The sequence below is a fragment of the Megascapheus bottae genome, chromosome 23, assembly GCF_031878675.1.
Source record: "Megascapheus bottae isolate mThoBot1 chromosome 23, mThoBot2.hap1, whole genome shotgun sequence".
In the NCBI taxonomy this organism is placed as follows: Eukaryota; Metazoa; Chordata; class Mammalia; order Rodentia; family Geomyidae; genus Megascapheus; species Megascapheus bottae.
In genome coordinates, this window is record NC_143531.1 from 27,691,221 (window position 1) to 27,710,318 (window position 19,098).

Genomic DNA, 19,098 nt, shown 5'->3' on the forward strand with positions numbered 1-19,098 from the left:
ACTTTTTCCCTACTAGAAAATGAAGCATGTGCAGGGAAATAGCTAGACCTAGAACAAAGGGTGTCCAGTGAAGTAAGTCAACTCTGGAGACACAAAGGGCACATGTTTTCTTTCATAAATGCAAATTAGATCTAAAACACACTGGGATATGATAAATTATACAGGACTCCAGGCATTCACACACAGTGAAACCAAAGCAGGAACAGCAACAAAAAGTGCAGTGCATATATGTGCATGTGATCACATGAATTAATATTTGTAGAAATTAACTTCATGAAATGGAAGCAAAGTATTTTCTCCATTGCTGTTTTTCTTTCAGTCTTGTCTATCTGTTCCTTTAAAAGATAAAGGTATGGAGCACAGAAATGGAGAGGCAAAGGGCAAACAAACCAGTAGTGGTACTCAATAGACACTATGTTGAAAATAAACTATAAGATTGTGGGTACAAATGGGAGTTAAAACCTGGGAGAGGGTAGGGGAAGGAGTTACACTGTCCAGGGAGAAATGAAGCCTTTCCCTGATTTATGTAATTGTAACCCCTCTGTACATCACCTTTACAATAACAATTTAAAAACAAATTATAGAAAGCATCAGCAGTACTAGGAATTAGTAAGGAGTAGGACAGAGGCCAGGTAGTTGTTTATATCTTCATTCAATTACACCACAAATTATATAAATAACGCCCACAATTAACATTTAACAATCAAGAATTTAAGAAATGCTTTTGTGAGAGGGGCATTTTCTGTTAAGTACATGGTAAGTCAACTTCTCAATTTCACAACGAAGAGAAAAACTAGTAAAATTGAATTATATGAGAACAGAGTATCTGAAATGTGGGAGAATATACACCTGGTCCACTTAACAAAAGAGTAACAGAAAGTAAAGCAGCCTCTGCTCGGGAGCTGCACATGAGAGAAGATCATTGAGAAATGTGAGAGGGTAAATTTCATAAACTACACTGATACATTAAGGTACAGAACTGAAATGAATACTAACAGTAAGTTACTGAGAGCAGAAAGAAATGGTGAAAAGGAAGAAAGGTATACATAGAAGCATTAAACCTCAAGCTAAAAAAGCAGTATCTAAGTACAAATGTGTATACATTAATCAATTGTTTTGCATTTCTCAAGACAGGATAAGATGGAATATATTCAAGTTAAATAATAATAATAAACAGTATCAAATTCACAAAACATACTACTGGACACAGATAATCAAGAATGAAGCATATTGAGCAAAGAAATAATAGACAAGGAAAATGTTGTGTTTTGCTTTTTACCTTTTCTTTGTCTTTGTATAGTGATCTCAAGGTATTGAAGACGGGTGGGCAACCCTTGCTAAAATTCATCCTCAGAAATTTATCCAAACATTCCTTAAACTTCTCACCTTGATGAGAAAATATTTTGTTAGTTTATATTTATCCAGACAACTCTTAATGATGCCTATTTTGAGACTTGAATATACAACACACACTTAACCCCCACCCCCCAAAAAAGAAAAAAATGGACAATGATGGCTCACACCTGTCATCCTAGCTACTCAGGAGGCTGAGACTTAAGGACTGAGGTCTGAAGTCAGCCCAGGCAGCAAAGTCCATGAATAATATCTTTATTCAGTCCTAGAGCGTGATTCTAGGGCCTGGGCACTAGCCACATTCCCAACCCCATGAAACTCTTAATCAATTAACTATTAAAAAATAGCATTGGGGGCCGGGAGTTTGGCATAGTGGTAGAGTGTTTGCCTAGCGGTTAGAGTGCTTGCCTAGCATGCACGAAGACCAGGGTTCGATTCCTCGGTACCACATACATAGAAAAAAGCCGGAAGTGGTGCTGAGGCTCAAGTGGTAGAGCTCTAGCCTTGAGAAAGTCCAAGGACAGTGCTCAGGCCCTGAGCTCAAGCCCAGGACTGGCAAAAAAAAAAAAAAAAAAAAAAAAAAAAAATAGCATGGGTCGATTCCTTGGTACCACATGTACAGAAAATGCCAGAAGTGGTGCTGTGGCTCAAATGGTGGTAGAGCATGAGCCTTGAGAAAGCCCAAGGACAGTGTCTAGGCCCTGAGTTCAAGCAAAGAACAATGAAAATGGGGCTGCAGGTACGGCTCAAATAGTACTTACATGGCAAGCATAAGGCCCTACTTCAAACTCCAGCACCACCACCAAAATTAAACAAGTTACTTAGCCAGTGCTGGTGGCCAAGCCTATCATCCTACTTACCCAGGGGGCTCAGATCTGAGGATCAAGGTTCAAAGTCAGACAAGGCAGTAAAGTCCATGAGACTCTTCTCTCCAATTAACCACCAGAAAATCAGAAGTAGTGCTGCTATTAGAGCTCAGGGACAGGGCCCCAGGCCCTGAGTTCAAGCTCTAAGTAACTTTGAGTTGTAACAGTATTTTCCATCTTTTGCAAGTATTCTCACTTACCAGATAAAAAGTTTAATGGCAGCCTTCTTGGCACCAGTCCCCTAGGGTATTTAGTCCAGGCCTCCTCGTATATTTTTAGCCGTTCTAACATATTAGCTACAAACAAAGGAAAACACCTTTATGTACATAAATTTATACAACTTACAAGTTTCTCAAAATAGCTTTTTTATTATAGAAACAATCCTAGTAATAAAACTAATTTCTAGTGTTCTCATATTTAAAATACATACAATCATATACAATACAAAATTTATCTTACCCTACTCTGATTTAGGCAAACTTTCAATCTGCAAACTTCTGAATAACTTTTATTATAATGTGTCTTCAGTTTCATATTCCCTTTCACTTATTTTCCTTGTCCTCTACTGTGGTGTCCCCCCCCATCTCTCTCTCACTTTCAGTCTATTAAAATTTAAATTTTGGCCTACTGGTAGAGTGCTTGCCTAGTATGCATGAAGGCCCAGGTTTGATTCCTTGATACCACATACATAGAAAAAAAGCCAGAAATGGTCCTGAGGCTCAAGTGGTAGAGCTCTAGCCTTGAGAAAGTCCAAGGACAGTGCTCAGGCCCTGAGCTCAAACCCAGGACTGGCAAAAAACAACAAAAAAAACACCAAACAAACAAACAAAAAAAAACAATACATTTCAGGCTAAGTGCTGGTGGCTCATGCCTGTAATCCCAGCTACTCAGGAGACTGAGATCTGAGGATCATGGTTCAAAGCCAGCCTGGACATGGAAGTCTGTGAGACTCTTATTTCCAATTAACCACCAGAAAACTAGAAGTGGCACTGTACAGCTCAAGTGGTAGAGCACTAGCGTTGAGCTGAAGAGCTGAAGGATTGCACCCAGGCACAGAGTTCAAGTCCCATCACACACACACACACACACACGCAAATTTAATTTCAGTAAGTGTGCCTTACATTGACCAGATTCTTCTTTAGTACTATCTCCTATTTGTTTCATGGCTATAATTCCTCTTTTATCTTATTCCTATCACCTCCACAACAATGCTACTGGCACAGATAGGCATCAAATCCTATGGATATGTTAATCTTTTTATCAAAGTAATCTCCACTCCAGCAAGACTTCTCTTGCTTATGCCAATGGTATTTAAAAGGCTTACTACCTGGCTGAGAGTTTGGCCTAGGGGTAGAGTGCTTGCCTAGCATGCACGAAGACCCGGGTTCAATTCCTCAGCACCACATACATAGACAAAAGCCAGAAGTGGTGCTGAGACTCAAGTGGTAGAGCTCTAGTCTTGAGAAAGTCCAAGGACAGTGCTCAGGCCCTGAGCTCAAACCCAGGACTGGCAAAAAAAAAAAAAAAAAAAAAAAAATGAAGACCATTGCTCATCCAGCCTGATGACACTCATAACTACAGGAGTCCACTCTTACGTAAAGCCACAAGTTACTACTGAGGTTAGGCTTATCCTTCCTTTTCTGTTAGAGGGAAGATCCATTTCATTCATGTACAAAAATAACATACTGAATTTCAAATAAATGCCTTGAATGCTACTATGTATTTCAATTTTTTTTTTCCTGGAGTTATTTCTGAAATTCTGATCTCTACCATTTCTATCAACTTGTAAAAAAAAGATTTCAAAACATGTTCAATCTGCAACATGAAACAAAAAATGTGTGATATACTTCTGTATGCAGAGTTTGAACCAATACTTCTCTACTGGTTTTATTGCTATGCTTTTCACTGAGTTAATGTAAACAAGTATTAACAAAAAGAGTTAACCAAAACTTGATTTTTAAACAACTCTACCTGGCTTGAGTGCTTTTTCTAAGCCTTTGTAATAGGCCCAGTTTTCAGGATTTCTCTCTTGCAATCCTCTATAAACATCAGCAGCATCTTCCAAGCGACATAATTGCAAGAGAAGCTCCCCTGATCAAAAAACAGATACATCAATCAAAATAACAGCAGAAGCCTTGGGTGTGGTGGCTCATACCTGTAATCCTAGCTACTCAGGAGACTGAAATCTAAGGATCAAGGTTCAAAGCCAGCCCCAGCCTGGGCACTAAAGAAAATCACTAGCAGACAGGAAGTAGGGCTGAGGCTCTAGGGGTGGGCGGTAGCCTTGAGCTGTAGAGCTCAGGGACAGTGCCCAAGCCCAGAGTTCAAGCCCCATGACTGACTGAAAAAAAAAAAAAAAAAAAAAAAAACAGAAAATCCTTTTAACTGTAATTTTAACTTTTCCTAAATATTCTTGTAAGATCTCATTATGAACATTGGCAATTAGATGGAACTGGTATACTGTTCCATTACCAAATCTACTGCATATCTTATTGTCTTGTTTGTAGGCATTCACAAAATTTTGAAATTTCTACAAATAGACCTGGGGCTCAAGTTGTAGAGTTAGCCTTGAGCAAAAAACCTCAGGGACAACACCCAGGTCCTGAGTTTTAAGCCGAAAGACTGGTACCTACTGGCACCCTCTAAAAAAAAAATAAGAAAGAAAAAGAAAAAAAAGAGCTAGACAGAAATAACTTCACAAGTTCAACTCAAAAACATAAAAAAGATGCTTTAAGCCGGGCCAAAGTTCCTGAGACTCTTTATCTCCAATTAACCACCAGAAAACCAGAAGTGGTGCTCTGGCTCAAGGGGTAATAAGGTGGGTAGCCTTAAGCTAAAGACATGGGGGACAACACCTAAGCCCAGAGTTCAAGTCCCACAACCATCACCACCCCCCAAAAAAAAGATGCTTTAAAATCACTTAGTTTGCAATCTTTAACCTCTTTTGAAGGTATGTATTTCCCACTTTACAAATTACAGTGTAAAGCCAGGTATTCATGGCTCATACCTGCATCCCTAACTACATACGAGATCTGAACTTTTGAAGAACACAGTTCACAGCCAGCCCAGGCAGAAAAGTCTATGAGATTCTTTAAAACCCACTAACTAACCCCCCTAATTTTTTAAAAACTGAACCAACAATTTTCCACCATAAAAGACTAAATCATATGTGATCATCAGAAACAGCTAATCACTTTTCAGTCTAGTCTTCACTGTAATTATTAAAATAGGTAATATTCTTTAACATACCTTTGGTTTCTTCTACAGCAAGCTTATCGCAAATCTGTTTTTCATAGGTACACAGATGTTCCAAGGCTTCTCTATAGAGGCCTGCTTCTCGAAGAACTTGATTCTGATATAAAAGGAGTTCACTATATTCATAATCCACTTTATCAGGAGATGTCTGAATAAGGATATAAAAATATAAAGAATTTGCTTTTTTATCAGAAATTAATTTACACACTAAAACATAAAGAAAAAGGATATCTAATTGAAAAAACTGTTGTTTAAACAATTCCTCAGCCAGGTGCAGTGATGGCTGAGATCTGAGGATCTCGGTTCAAAGCCAACCCTGGCACTAAAGACTACGAGACTTTTATCTCCATTAATCACTAGAAAATGAGAAGTGGGGCTATGGCTCAGGGGTAGGTAGGGTGGTAGCCTTGAGGTAAAGGGCTCAGGGACAGTGCCCAGGCCCAGAGTTTAAGCCCAATGACCCAAAATAAAAACAAACAATCCATTGATTCTTTGGTACCACCTATACAGAAAAAGGCTGAAAGTGGTGCTATGGCTCAAGTGGTAAAGCACTAGGCCTTGAGAAAGCCCAAGGGCAAAGCAGGGTGTGGTGGCTCAGGCCTGTAATCCTAGCTACTCTGAAGGCTGAGATCTGAGGATTGCAGTTCAAAGCCAGCCTGGGCACTAAAGATTGTGAAACTTTTGTTTCCAATTAATCTCTAGAAAAGGGGAAGTTGGGCTGGGGCTTAGGGGTAGGCCGTAGCCTTGAGCTGAAGAGCTCAGGGACAGCTTCTAGGCCAGGAGGAGGGAGGAGGGCTCAGGAGGGAGGAGGGAGGATGGAGGAGGGAAGAGGGAGGAGGAAGGAGGAGAGGGGAAGAGGGACGAGGAGGTGGTGCAGAAAAAAAGCCCAAGGGCAGTGCTAAGGCCCTGAGTTCAAGCCCCGGGATTGACAAAAAAAAAAAAAAATCCTGAGGTGGCGTTGTGGCTTAAGCTATAGCTTTTAGCTGAAGAGCTCAGAGACAACACCTAGGCCCACACTTCAAGTCCCACAATCAACTTGGGAAAAAAAATTCTCATAACCTACATCATCTATGTAACTTAACAAATGGAAATAAGGAAAAGTTCTTTATAGCTGATACAAAATGAGTTAATCTAGGAAAGTCAGGCACCAGTAGCTCACCCCTGCTAGAGATGGCTTTCAACAACTATTTTCGGATCTTCTCAAGTAGTTAGGATTAAAGGTGTGAGCCACCAGATCTTGAGACTCTTTATCTCCAATTAACTTAATTTCCAATTAAGTGAACTGTAGCTCAAAAATAGTAGAGTCTAGCCTTGAGCAGAAGAGCTCAGGGAAAGCACCCAAGCCCTACAACTAACACATACACACACACACACAAAGAGAGAGAGAGAAAGAAAAAAAAAAGTGTCGCACAACAAAATGAATGGAATTGTAAACTATCATATTTCACATTTGTCCTCATATGCAAAACAAAGACCTAAAAAAATTGTGTATGTGTGGCTGGGAGTTTGGCCTAGAAGTAAGAGTGCTCAGTGCCCATACATAAAAAAAAGCCGGGGGGCAGGAGTTTGGCCTAGTGCTAGAGTGCTTGCCTAGCATGCGCAAAGACCTAGGTTTGATTCCTTGGTACCACATATATAGAAAAAGCCAGAAGTGGTGCTATGGCTCAAGTGGCAGAGTGCTAGCTTTGAGAAAAAAGCCCAAGGACAGAATTCAAGCCCCAAGTTCAAGCCCCAGGACGGGCCAAAAAAAAAAAAAAGAAAAAAGAAAAAAGCCAGAAGTGGTGCTGTAGCTTAAGTGGTAGAGCTCTAGTCTTGAGAAAGCCCAAGAACAGTGTTGAGTTCAAGCCCCCCAAAATTGCATATGTGTAAAACCAGATAACTTTCCAGGTGGGAACTAATGAGACAGGGGAAGATGAGAGGAGAAATAAAAGGAGAAAGGATAAAAGGATGAGGGTGAGTGACTGAAGTTCTTCATATACAACTATGAAAATACAATGAAGCCTGATTTAAAAAATTGTTCAAGATGGGGAAGGGAAAAAACAAAAATAGGTGTGAATTCCATAAGGCTAAATTATACACATGTATGAAAGCATCAGCAATTCAACATCCAACAAAAAGAAGCTCAGAGCTCCAGGCCCAGAGTTCAAGAGTTCAAGTCCCAGGATGAGAAGAAAAAAAAGTAAGCTATAAGAAGATATTTAACTAGCATGACTAGTAAATTTTCAATATGCTGAGGATCAAATATACAACATCAAATGTTCAAGGAAAGCACTTACCACTGAGCAAAATTCACACTTCTAACAAAGAAAATTTAAATAAAAATATAATCTGAGATTCTAAGACAAATATATCAAATATTTCCCACTGGTTAATGTGAATGAATTCCTGGAGTTCTTTCTGCTACTCCACAACTTTTTTGTAGGTTTGATACTGTTCCAAAATAAAAGGTTAGTCAGATAACATATTCTTCTTTTAATCACAGACAGAATTTTATCTAGTAAGCTCTTTTTGTTATTACCTGTTGTGTTTTCCTAAATTCTTCTAAAATCTTTGCTGCCATTTCATAATCTTCTAATAAATGGTAAGCAATAGCATAACCAATCCATGATGCTCTCTGTGCAGGTCGAAGCTGTAGTAACTGATACCTCGTTTCCTTTAAGGAGAAAAAATACATTCTCTTAGGTTTCAGTCAAAGCAAGTCCTCCTTAGGAACATCAGATTCACTTATTCCTCAATACTGCACATTTTGCAACATAATATTGAAAACAATGATAGAAAGGTCTAACCCCTACTAAGTAACTGAATAGAGGCAAATGGATACTTTTATTTAAGAACTGTAATGAAGCCTCAAACTAATCATTAATTTAAAAATAAAGGGCTGGGAATTTGGCCTAGTGGTAGAGTGCTTGCCTAGCATGCACGAAGAACCAGTTTGATTTCTCAGTACCACATACATAGAAAAAAGCTAATACTGGTGCTGTGCCTCAAGTGGTAGGGTTCTAGCCTTGAGAAAGCCCAAGGACAGTGCTCAGGCCCTGGGGTCAGTCCTCATGACTGGCAAAAACTAAAAAAATAAATAAAAATAAAAAACAAGGCCGGGAGTTTGGCCTAGTGGTTAAAGTGCTTGCCTAGCATGCATGAAGACCCGGGTTCGATTCCTCGGTACCACATACATAGAAAAAAGTCGGAAGTGGTGCTGAGGCTCAAGTGGTAGAGCTCTAGCCTTGAGAAAGTCCAAGGACAGTGCTCAGGCCCTGAGCTCAAGCCCAGGACTGGCAAAAAATAAAAAAATAAAAAATAAAAAACAAACAAAACAAAACACCAATACCAGGTAGCACCCTTCATTTTTAATCTTTATACTCCAAGAAGAGAGTGGATGATGAAAACATCTCAAAGGAAAAATATTCAAATGTTCTTTAGAAAATAAAACACCCATGGGCCAGGAGTTTGGCCTAGTGGTTGAGTGCTTGCCTAGCATGCACGAAGACCAGGGTTCAATTCCTTGGTACCACATACATAGAAAAAAGCCAGAAGTGGTGATAAGGCTCAAGTGGTAGAGCTCTAGCCTTGAAAAAGTCCAAGGACAGTGCTCAGGCCCTGAGGTCAAGCCCAGAACTGGCAAAAAAATAAAAATAAACACCCAATTACTAAATTAAAATACACAGAAAATGCAAATGTAACAGGTAACCCATGGAAGCAAAGAGGGGGGAGGATGGTGGTGGTGGAATATCAGTACAGAGCAACTAAATAAATACAAGGCTAAGGTGAGGTTTAAATGCTGAAGCTATAAAACTCATCAGTTCAAGCCAGGCACTGATGGCTCATGCCTGGGATCCTAGCTACTCAAGAGGTTGAGTTCTAAGGATCACAGTGTAACGCCAGCCTGGGTAGCAAAGTCCTGAGACTCTTATCTCCCAATATGCTACTCAGAATAAAACCAGCTGTGGCTCAAGTAGTAGAGTGCTAGCCAAAAGTACAAAGAAGCTCAGGGACAGTGGCCCAGGTCCTAAGTTCAAGCCTCAGGAGTAGCCAAAAAAAAAAAATCTAAGTGCCAGTGATTGTATATAGAGACTCTGTTCTTAAATACTTGTTTGTTAAAAATGTTATTTGAGATATGATGTAAAAATCAATGTTAATAATATCTTTAATTTAAAAAAAAATCCAGTTCCAACATAAAACAAAAAACAACATCGATAATGAAAATAGACTCTGGTAAAAGCATCAAACTTGGGGCTGAGAGTTTGGCCTAGTGGTAGAGTGCTTGCCTAGCATGCACGAAGACCCAGGTTCGATTCCTCGGCACCACATACATGGGAAAAAGCCAGAAGTGCTGTGGCTCAAGTAGCAGAGAGTGGCAGAGTGCTAGCCTTGAGGAAAAAGCCCAATGACAGTTCTCAGGCCTTGAGTTCAAGCCCTAGGACTGGCACCAAAAAAAAAAAAAGCATCAAACTTTTGAGTATTAATGCTGATTTTAAACAAAAAAAAATAACCTTACAGAGGTTATTCAAGTCTGTCTCACCAAATATACTCACACACATATACAACTAAGATAGGAGGGGCTTTCTAATAAAATTTTTTTAATGGAATGCACTAATGAAGAGTTCCAAATAGAGTGGAAATAAGATTATTCCCAACTATGAAAACTTTAAATGATATGGATAATTAACTAGGAAGTAATTAAAGTTCTAAAGAACAAAACTATCATTTTAAAATAAATATTTCTCAACGTACTTACCCTGTAACCCTCTAGATCTCTCATTTGAATCTGTAGTAAGGAAAGGTCCCTTAAGATTTGAAGATTGTCTTTATCCCACTTTAGTGCATTTCTGTAACACTTAATAGCTTCATCATACTTCTTGTCTGACCTCTGAAGAAGGCCATAAACATGCCAACCTAAAGGTTTTAGTTAAGGACACAACCTATGAGATAAGTATTATTCTAGATCATCTTCCAAGAAAGTTGAAAAACAGCAAATGCCAAAATTATCAACTTGAAAGAGACAGAAGATACAAAGCCAAAAGGGAACAAAGTAGAAAAGCATAGCTTTGAGAGCCAGAGAAAGTGATGCCTAAGCCTGCTTTATTAACTTTGCAAATTTTCTTGTTCGTCTCATTGTTTCTCCATTCAGGATAAAATACATGAAATGCTCACTGGTTGATATAAAGTAAATGTGAAGTAAGTAAAAAGTCATCTTTACTTTTGAAAGGAAAAAGAAAGAATGATACAGTATCACCTTTGGGACATTGCTTAGGATAATACAAAGTTTCAGAAAACCAATTATACATAATATCAACACATTTCAAGCTGGGTGCTGGTGGCCTAAGCCTGTAATTCTAGCTATTCCATAGGTTGAGATCTCAACAGTTTGAATCCAGCAAGGACAGGAAGTCCATGATACTCATCTCCAAATAACTACCCCCAAAAGAAGTCAAAGAGGAGCATGGTTCAAGTGGTAGAAGACCAAGCTAAGGCTCATCTCTGTTTTATTGCTGACAAACTTATGCTAGCTCCTCAGATGATCAAAGGGTCATTCCATTTATAAAGGCTTATTTCCTTCATTCTTCTTTAATAACCTTAACTATCAACACCATCTCTGGTGATTGCAAGATTCAGCATATGAAGTTAAAACGTACAGGAACATTCAGGGCAGAGAAAAGCCTCTCTCATTAAGGCTGGGAAGAGGTGTCATAGGTAATTTAAAAGGCAAGTCCCATTTTTCTGAAAGACAGAGACATCATGGTATGGATATGAAGGCAGCTGGGAACTATTTAAAAATGAATAATTTCCCCCAGAAATGCACAGTAAGAGGTATATAAAAGTATAAAAAAAGTCTGAAATTATGGTCTTAGGTCAAGCACCCCACCTCAATTCTTAAATTTCAAAAAGGATACACACATGACTCTTCAAGTCATTTCTCAAACCTCTACGAACCAGTTCATAAGCTTCTTCCTTTTTCCCCAAACAGTTCAATGTCAATCCTTTCATAGCCAGAGTTTCTAGTTTTATTAACAATGGGTAAAGAAAAAGATAAACGAAATTAAACATTAAAGATAAGTTTCAAAACCAAAACTACATTATGCTTAGAACTAATATTGTCAAGGTTATTAAGATTATTTTCAAGGTTTATATGGAACTGAATTGTTTTTCAAATATTACAAAAGCATACATTTGTAGAATGTTTTCTTAGAGGAGCTCCTATATATTTTTAGATAAAAGCAGAAAAAGTTTATCTAGAAAGGTAAGCTAGTGATTCATCTAATAACATAAAATAACTATTACTATTCTTTTTTTTTTTTTGCCAGTTGTGGGGCTTGAACTCAGGGCCTGAGCACTGTCCTTGGACTTTTCTCAAGGCCAGAGCTCTACCACTTGAGCCACAGCACCACTTTCAGCTTTTTTCTATGTATGTGGTATCAAGGAATCGAACGCCGGTCTTTGTGCATGCTAGGCAAGCACGCTACCACTAGGCCAAACTCCCGGCCCCAACTATTACTATTCTTAAACAAAGATAATAACCAGCAAGGAGTGGTGGCTCAGATCTCCAGAGGCTGAGATCTGAAGATCTGGTTCAAAGCCAACCCACACTGTGATATTCTTATCTCCAATTAACCACCAGAAAACCATGAGTGGAGTGACGCAGTGAGGGTCCAGGGGTAGGGTGGTAGCCTTGAACTGAAGAGCTCACAGACAGAGCCCAGGCAGGGTGTTCAAGCGCCATGACCGAGCCAAAAAGAAAAAGATAAATAAAAAAATAACCATATGGAAGATGTACTGCTTTTAGTATGTGGGAATTTAACAAAATCCTTATAGAACTAATGTAAGCTAATAAAAAAGAAACCAATTCAAATCCAATGCATTTCCAATAGTTTCACTTCATATTCAACTTGTTTTCTGATATGCTAAAATATGGGAGGGGATTACATTTTAGAAATAATGAAATAAAATGGGGAAAATTGTACTTTAGAAAGAATGCAATACATGTACAGTTTGGTAATATTTCACACACATTACTAAAAGTTACATTTACCAGAATATATACTTTAATAAAAATGATTATAAAGGGACTGGGAGTGTGGTCTAGTGGTAGAGTGCATGCCTAGAAGGCACAAAGTCCTGGGTTAGATTCCTTGGTACCACATACATAGAAAAAGCCAGAAGTGGTGCTGTGGCTCAAGTGGTATAGTGCTAGCCTTGAGAAAGCCCAGGAACAGTGCCCACATCCTGAGTTCAAGTCCCAGGAATGACAACAAAAGAAAAAAAGACTATAAACACCGACTAATAGGCAAGTGACAAGAGTTATTTTCTTTATTCAGAGCTTAAGTTTGAATGTGGAGCTCTGCACCTTGCTAGGCAGGTGTTCCACTACTTGAGTCATATTCTCAGCACAATAGGAAAGGAAATAATAAGGAAAAATATTACTTTTGCTCCTGTTTTTTGTCTTCAAATTGCTGTAACAAGACTGAAATTCTGAAGAAAGCATACTAAATACAGGAAAACATGAAGAAAAATTTTAACAAAGGAGAAAGCTAGTGGAGAGCTGTTATTCCCCTCCCTCTTCAGCACTGTCAAGCTGTATTTCATAAGTTTGCAAGTCTGTATGACACACTCACCCCTTTCTCTAAAAGCTAGTAAACTCTCCATCATAATATAAACAAACATGACTCAATTTTGAAAAACAATACACTTTAAATGAAGGTTTAGAAGAACCATTCAGTCACTTTTTGAATAACATTATTTTTTTTGTTTTTGTTTTTTGCCAGTCCTGGGCTTGTGCTCAGGACCTGAGCACTGTCCTTAGACTTTCTCAAGGCTAGAGCTCTACCACTTGAGCCTCAGCACCACTTCCAGCTTTTTTTTTTCTATGTATGTGGTACCGAGGAATCGAACCAGGTCTTCATGCAAGCTAGACAAACACTTTAACCACTAGGCCAAACTCCCGGCCTAAAAATAGAAAAGAGGAATGGAGCCAGGAGTTTGGCCTAGTGGTAGAGTGCTTACCTAGCATGCACGAAGACCCGGGTTCGATTCCTTGGTACCACATACATAGAAAAGCTGGAAGTGGTATTGTGGCTCAAGTAATAGAGTGCTAACCTCGAGGAAAAGCCCAAGGACAGTGCTTAGGCCCTGAGTTCAAGCCCCAGGACTGGCAAAAACAAAACAAAAACACAATAGCTTTAAGTCAGGCACCAGTGGCTCACACCTATAATCACAGCTAGTAGCTTGCGAGACTGAGATTCAAGGATCACAGTTCAACGTCAGTCCAGGCATGAAAGTATTGTGACTCTTATCTCAATAACCACCAGAAAACCAGATGTGGTGCTGTGTAGCTCAAGTGGTAGAGCACTAGCCTTAGGCTTAAAAGCTCAGGGACAGTGTCCAAGCCCAGAGTTCAAGCCCTAAAACTGAAAACAAGAAAAAAGAAAAGAAATTCCAGCTCATTTCATACTTGAACAAGCCTGTTGCCCTATTAGGTTACCTTTTCCTATGCAGTTAAATTCAAAACAGGAATAAACGAGAACATAAGCAGATCTGTTATTCTTTGCTTGACACTAGATTAAAAATTATCTGGATAATGAAAGACCTATAGCTAGATATGCAGTAAATCTTCATCTGTTTATACTTAAAGCAGACAATATTTCTTCTTACCTCCATGCTCAGCAAATTTGGGATTAGAGAGGATTTGTTTGCAGAACTTCAATCCATTTCTATACTGTTTATGTTCATAACATCTCTGTAAAAAACAACAAAAAGAAAAATGTGAGATTAGCAAGAAAAGTAAAAACTTTAAATTCAATATTAAAAATGTTTGTTCTGGGGCCGGGAATTTGGCCTAGTGGTTAAAGTGCTTGCCTAGCGTGCACGAAGACCCGGGTTCGATTCCTCGGTACCACACATATAGAAAAAGCCGGAAGTGGTGCTGAGGCTCAAGTGGTAGAGTTCTAGCCTTTAGAAAGTCCAAGGACAGTGCTCAGGCCCTGAGCTCAAGCCCAGGACTGGCAAAAAATAAAAAAAAATTTGTTCTAAAAAATACAATGTTATTTCCGTATTTTTTAAAAAGTCTATTAAAGGGCTGGGAGTTTGGCCTAGTGGTTAAAGTGCTTGCCTAGCATGAGCAAAGACCCGGGTTCGATTCCTTTGTACCACATACATACAAAAAAAGCTGGAAGTGGTGCTGAGGCTCAAGTGGTAGAGCTCTAGCCTTGATAAAGGCCAAGGACATTGCTCAGGCCCTGAGCTCAAGCCCAGGACTGGCAAAAAACAAACAAACAAACAAACAAACAAAAAAGTCTATTAAAGATCACTAAAGAAGCCGGGCAAGGTGTTCACGCCTGTCATCCTAGCTACTCAGGAGGCTGAGATATGAGGATCAAGGTTCAAAGCCAGCCCAGGTACAAAAGGATCTGACATTCTTCTCTCCAATTAACCCCTAGAAAACAGAAGTGAGGCTTGGTTCAAGGGTAGAGTGGTAGCCTTGAGCTGAAGAGTTCAGGGACAGAGCCCAGGCGAAGTTCAAGCCCCATGACCCACAAAAAAAAAAAAAAAAAAAAAAAAAAATTTACTAAAGATTCAATACACAGCTGAACATAAGTGCCTCATGCCTGTAACTGAGCTACTCAGGAGGATGAGCTCTGAGGTATCAGTTCAAAGCCAATCCAGGGAGGAAAGCCCTTAAGACTCTTTTTTTTTTTTTTTTTTGCATTTTTTATTGTAATTAGTAAAAGGGTTACATGATATTTGCCCTTAAGACTCTTATCTCTAATTATTAACCATTATCCCTCTCAGCCCCAATCCCCCACCCCAATCCAAAGGTGGAGCTGTGTCTCAAATGGTAGAGGACTAGCCTCAAACACAGAGCCCAGAGTTCAAGTCCCTAACCAGCACCCCCAAAAAAATCTATGTTAGAAAATGTATAGATAAGGGTTGGGATGTGGTAGTGCTTGCAGCATGTACGAAACCCTGGGTTCAACTTCTTTTTTTTTTTTTTTTCTTTTTTTTTGCCAGTCTTGGGCTTGAGCCCAGGGCCTGAGCACTGTCCTTGGACTTTCTCAAGGCTAGAGCTCTACCATTTGAGCCTCAGCACCACTTCCGGCTTTTTTTTAATGTATGTGGTACCGAGGAATTGAACCCGGGTCTTCATGCATGCTAGGCAAGCACTTTAACCACTAGGCCAAACTCCCAGCCTCTGGGTTCAACTTCTTAATACCACATACACAAAAAAAAGTAGGGAGTGGTGCTGGGGCTCAAGTAGTAGAGGACTAGCGGTGGCATAGAGGGGCTCAGGAACAATGCTGACAAGCCCTAAGACTGGCCAAAAAGAGGGAAAAAAAATGCAGATACAGTAAGGAAAGGAAAATCTAGGAAGCAGCACCATTGCTCAAAGTAGTAGGGTGGTAGCCTTGAGCTGAAGAGCTTAGGGATAGGGATAGCGCCCAGGCCCAGAGTTCAAGCCCCATGACAGCACCAAAAAGAAATTATATAGTGGTTTCTCCACCCCAAAAGTATTAGTTTCCCATTATTTGCCTTCAGCTAATTAAAAAAAAAAAATGTCCAAAAGGTTAGGCTTCAAGTCCAGGCAAGTAATAAAAGTGATCTCTCAACAAAATTCCCAGAAGCTACAGCCAGAAAAGAATGAACCAGGGCAGGGAGTTTGGCCTTGAGCAAAAAGTGTCCCAGGCCCTGAGTTCAAGCCCTAGGACTGGCAAAAAATGAAAGAAAGAGAGCAAGAGAACAAGAGAGCGAGAGATAGGAAGGAAGGAAGGAAGGAAGGAAGGAAGGAAGGAAGGAAGGAAGGAAGGAAGGAAGGAAGGAGGGAGGGAGGGAGGGAGGGAGGGAGGGAGGGAGGGAGGGCAGGCAGGCAGGCAGGCAGGCAGGCAGGCAGGCAGGCAGGCAGGCAGGCAGGCCAGCCAGAAGTGGAGCTGTGGCTCAAGTGGTAGAGCACTAGCCTAGAACCAAAAAAAAAAAAAAAGTGCAGAAACAGCTCTCAGACGAGGAGGAGGGTTTCAGTTAAGCACCACGGGCCAGACCTGAGATTGCAGCTACCTACTTAGGAGGCAGAGATCAGCAATACAGTTTATTTCTACAGTCATTTTACTTTAAGGACAAAAAAGATTTTATTAAAAATTTTCACATCATGTTAAGGAGGAATCAACATAATTCATATCTAGCAGAAGAATTCTTAATTCTTACCTAAGGGGGGGGGAACTAAGTTAGGTTAGTTTTTTAGTACAAGTTTGTCCAGCTTGTACAGCAGGAGCAGGAGAGCTTGACAATTTAGGTTACAGACAACACTGCAATGGAAGTTCCCTAACAGTCAAAAATTCAATTTCACATCCTAATACTGATACTAATCCTCTTTAAACTTCTTTACTTGTACATTTTAATTTCAAAACTAGAACTTTCTTTTCAATTTTCATTAAGAATCTAGGCCAGGAGCAGAGCCTAGTGGTAGAGGGTTTGCCTAGAATACAGGAAGCCCTGGGTTCAATTCCTCGATACTACATACTCAAGAAAAAGCCAGAAGTAGTGTTGTGACTCAAGTGGTAGAGCAATAAGTGTTCAAGGACAGTGCACAGGCCCAGGACTGGCAAAAAAAAAAAAAAAAAAATCTAAATTTTTTTTCTCCCACAGAGATATTGCTTGTAAACAGTGAAGCTTGTATCTAGATGCATTTCAATGCTGATGGCTGGCTAAACTTACTGATTAGTTAAGTGACTTGACCCTTTCCTACACTTTCTAAATGCTTCAAAGTGAATTTTAAATTTTCTGAAAAATTCAAAAGCAAATCTGACCTACTCAACTTCCCCCAAGATATTACATTCTTATTTCATAATATGTAGAATGATCCCCTAATTAGATATAAAAATCAGCTACAGACAGCAGGGCACTAATGGTTCATGCCCATAATCCTAGCTACCCATGAGGCTGAGATCTGAGGATCACCATTTGAAGCCAGCCAGGTTGACAGTCCTTGAGACCATCTCCAAGTAATTACAAAAAAAAAAAAGGGGGGGGGGGGAATGGAGGGAAGTTTGGCCTAGTGGTAAGCGTGCTTGCCTATCATGTACACAGACCTGGGTTCAATTTCTTGGTACCACATACATAGAAAATGGCTCAAACGGTAAAGCTCTACCCTTGAGAAAGTGCAAGGACAGTGCACAGGCCCCGAAGTTCAGTCGCCCAGGATTGGCAAAAATAAAATAAAATAATAAAAATAAAAAGACACCAAAGTGGAGCTGTGGCTCAAGTGGTCAAGCATTAGCCTTGAGAAAAAAAAGCTTAGGAGCTTATGGACAGCTCCTAGGCCAAGTTCAAACTCCAAGACTGGCACCCAAAAAAAAAAAAATAATAATAATAATCAGTATAGAATTTTATGAAATTACACATGACTGATAACTATCTGAATATTCTAATTTGTCAGTCTCTAGTCATAAAACTTACTTAATTCCATTACTATTTTTCCCCAACACCAAAGCAACTAAGAAACATACGAAACAGTAATGTTTCCTATTGCACTCTGACAAAAGAAAGGCCAATTTACAACTAGTCCCATTCATTTATAATGCAACTCTGGGTGAATAAATGCAGCAGTGGAACTCACTAGACAATATGTGGCAAATAAACTATACACTTGTGAGTAGGGACTGGAGAGAAAAACTGGGAAGGAAAAAGAGTGACATTGTCATAGTGGGTGCTGGTGGCTCATGTCTGTAATCCTAGCTACTCAGGAGACTGAGTTCTAAGGACCACCATTGAAAGCCAGCTCAGAAGAAAACAAAATGTGGAGCTGTGGTACAAGAACTCAAGAACAGTGCCCAGACTGAGTTCAAGCTCCACGACCAACCAAAAGAAAGAATGGAAGGTCAGGAGGGAGGGATTTTACCTGACTTGCAGAACTGTAATGACTCTATACATCACCTTGATTTATTTTTGTCGGTTGTGGAGCTTGAATTCTGGCCCTGGCCTGGCTTGTACATCACGTTTATAACAATAAAAATAGCCAGGCATGGTGGCTCACACCTACAATTCTAGCTACTCAAGATCTCAGCCTCTCCGGATGGGGGGTGTGGGGGGGGGAGGGAAACGGGTACCAAGACACGTGAAAGGGTATCAATGTATGTGAATTAATGCACCTTCTATCTGGCAAATATCATGTAACCCTTTTACTAATTACAATAAAAAAAATAAAGCAAAAAAAAAAAAAGATCTCAGCCTCTTAAGTAGCTAGGATTACAGGCATGAGTCACCGGGCCTGGCAAAACCTACATTTTAATTGTTGAAGATATAAGACGAATCTATAGTAAAGTATGTGTCAAATGTTGTTAAGTTATATTGGAGAAGATAAACCAGGAGAAAAAAAAACAAAACTAAAGCTGAGGAGTACTCCTGATAAAAGACAGCCCCTACGACATTAGCTGTGTAGGACACACAAGTGGCAGTCCTGTAAAAAGTAGGATAAAGTAGCCATGCTCTTATCTGGGAGAAAATTCTGAACAAATAGTTCTTTGCATATGATATCTTATATGACCTGGATTTTTATATCCAAAGACCCTTTTATGAACAAAGGAATATATATATATATATATATATATATATATCTATATATATCTCAATGCTCTCGACAGAA

The 19,098-nt window shown here is 39.5% G+C and overlaps 1 protein-coding gene across 1 annotated transcript in view; it reads right to left on the reverse strand.

The window, feature by feature from the left end:
• Naa15 (N-alpha-acetyltransferase 15, NatA auxiliary subunit) overlaps window positions 1–19,098 on the reverse strand; it is a 48,275-nt gene that overhangs the window by 22,688 nt on the left and 6,489 nt on the right. Inside the window, exons 2-9 of the mRNA XM_090356931.1 lie at window positions 14,121–14,205; window positions 11,366–11,470; window positions 10,210–10,367; window positions 7,993–8,127; window positions 5,469–5,622; window positions 4,191–4,310; window positions 2,420–2,515; window positions 1,280–1,386 (exon numbers count right to left, since the gene is read on the reverse strand). Of these exons, the coding sequence (XP_090213057.1) occupies window positions 1,280–1,386; window positions 2,420–2,515; window positions 4,191–4,310; window positions 5,469–5,622; window positions 7,993–8,127; window positions 10,210–10,367; window positions 11,366–11,470; window positions 14,121–14,205 (960 nt within the window). The remainder of the gene's footprint in view (window positions 1–1,279; window positions 1,387–2,419; window positions 2,516–4,190; window positions 4,311–5,468; window positions 5,623–7,992; window positions 8,128–10,209; window positions 10,368–11,365; window positions 11,471–14,120; window positions 14,206–19,098) is intronic.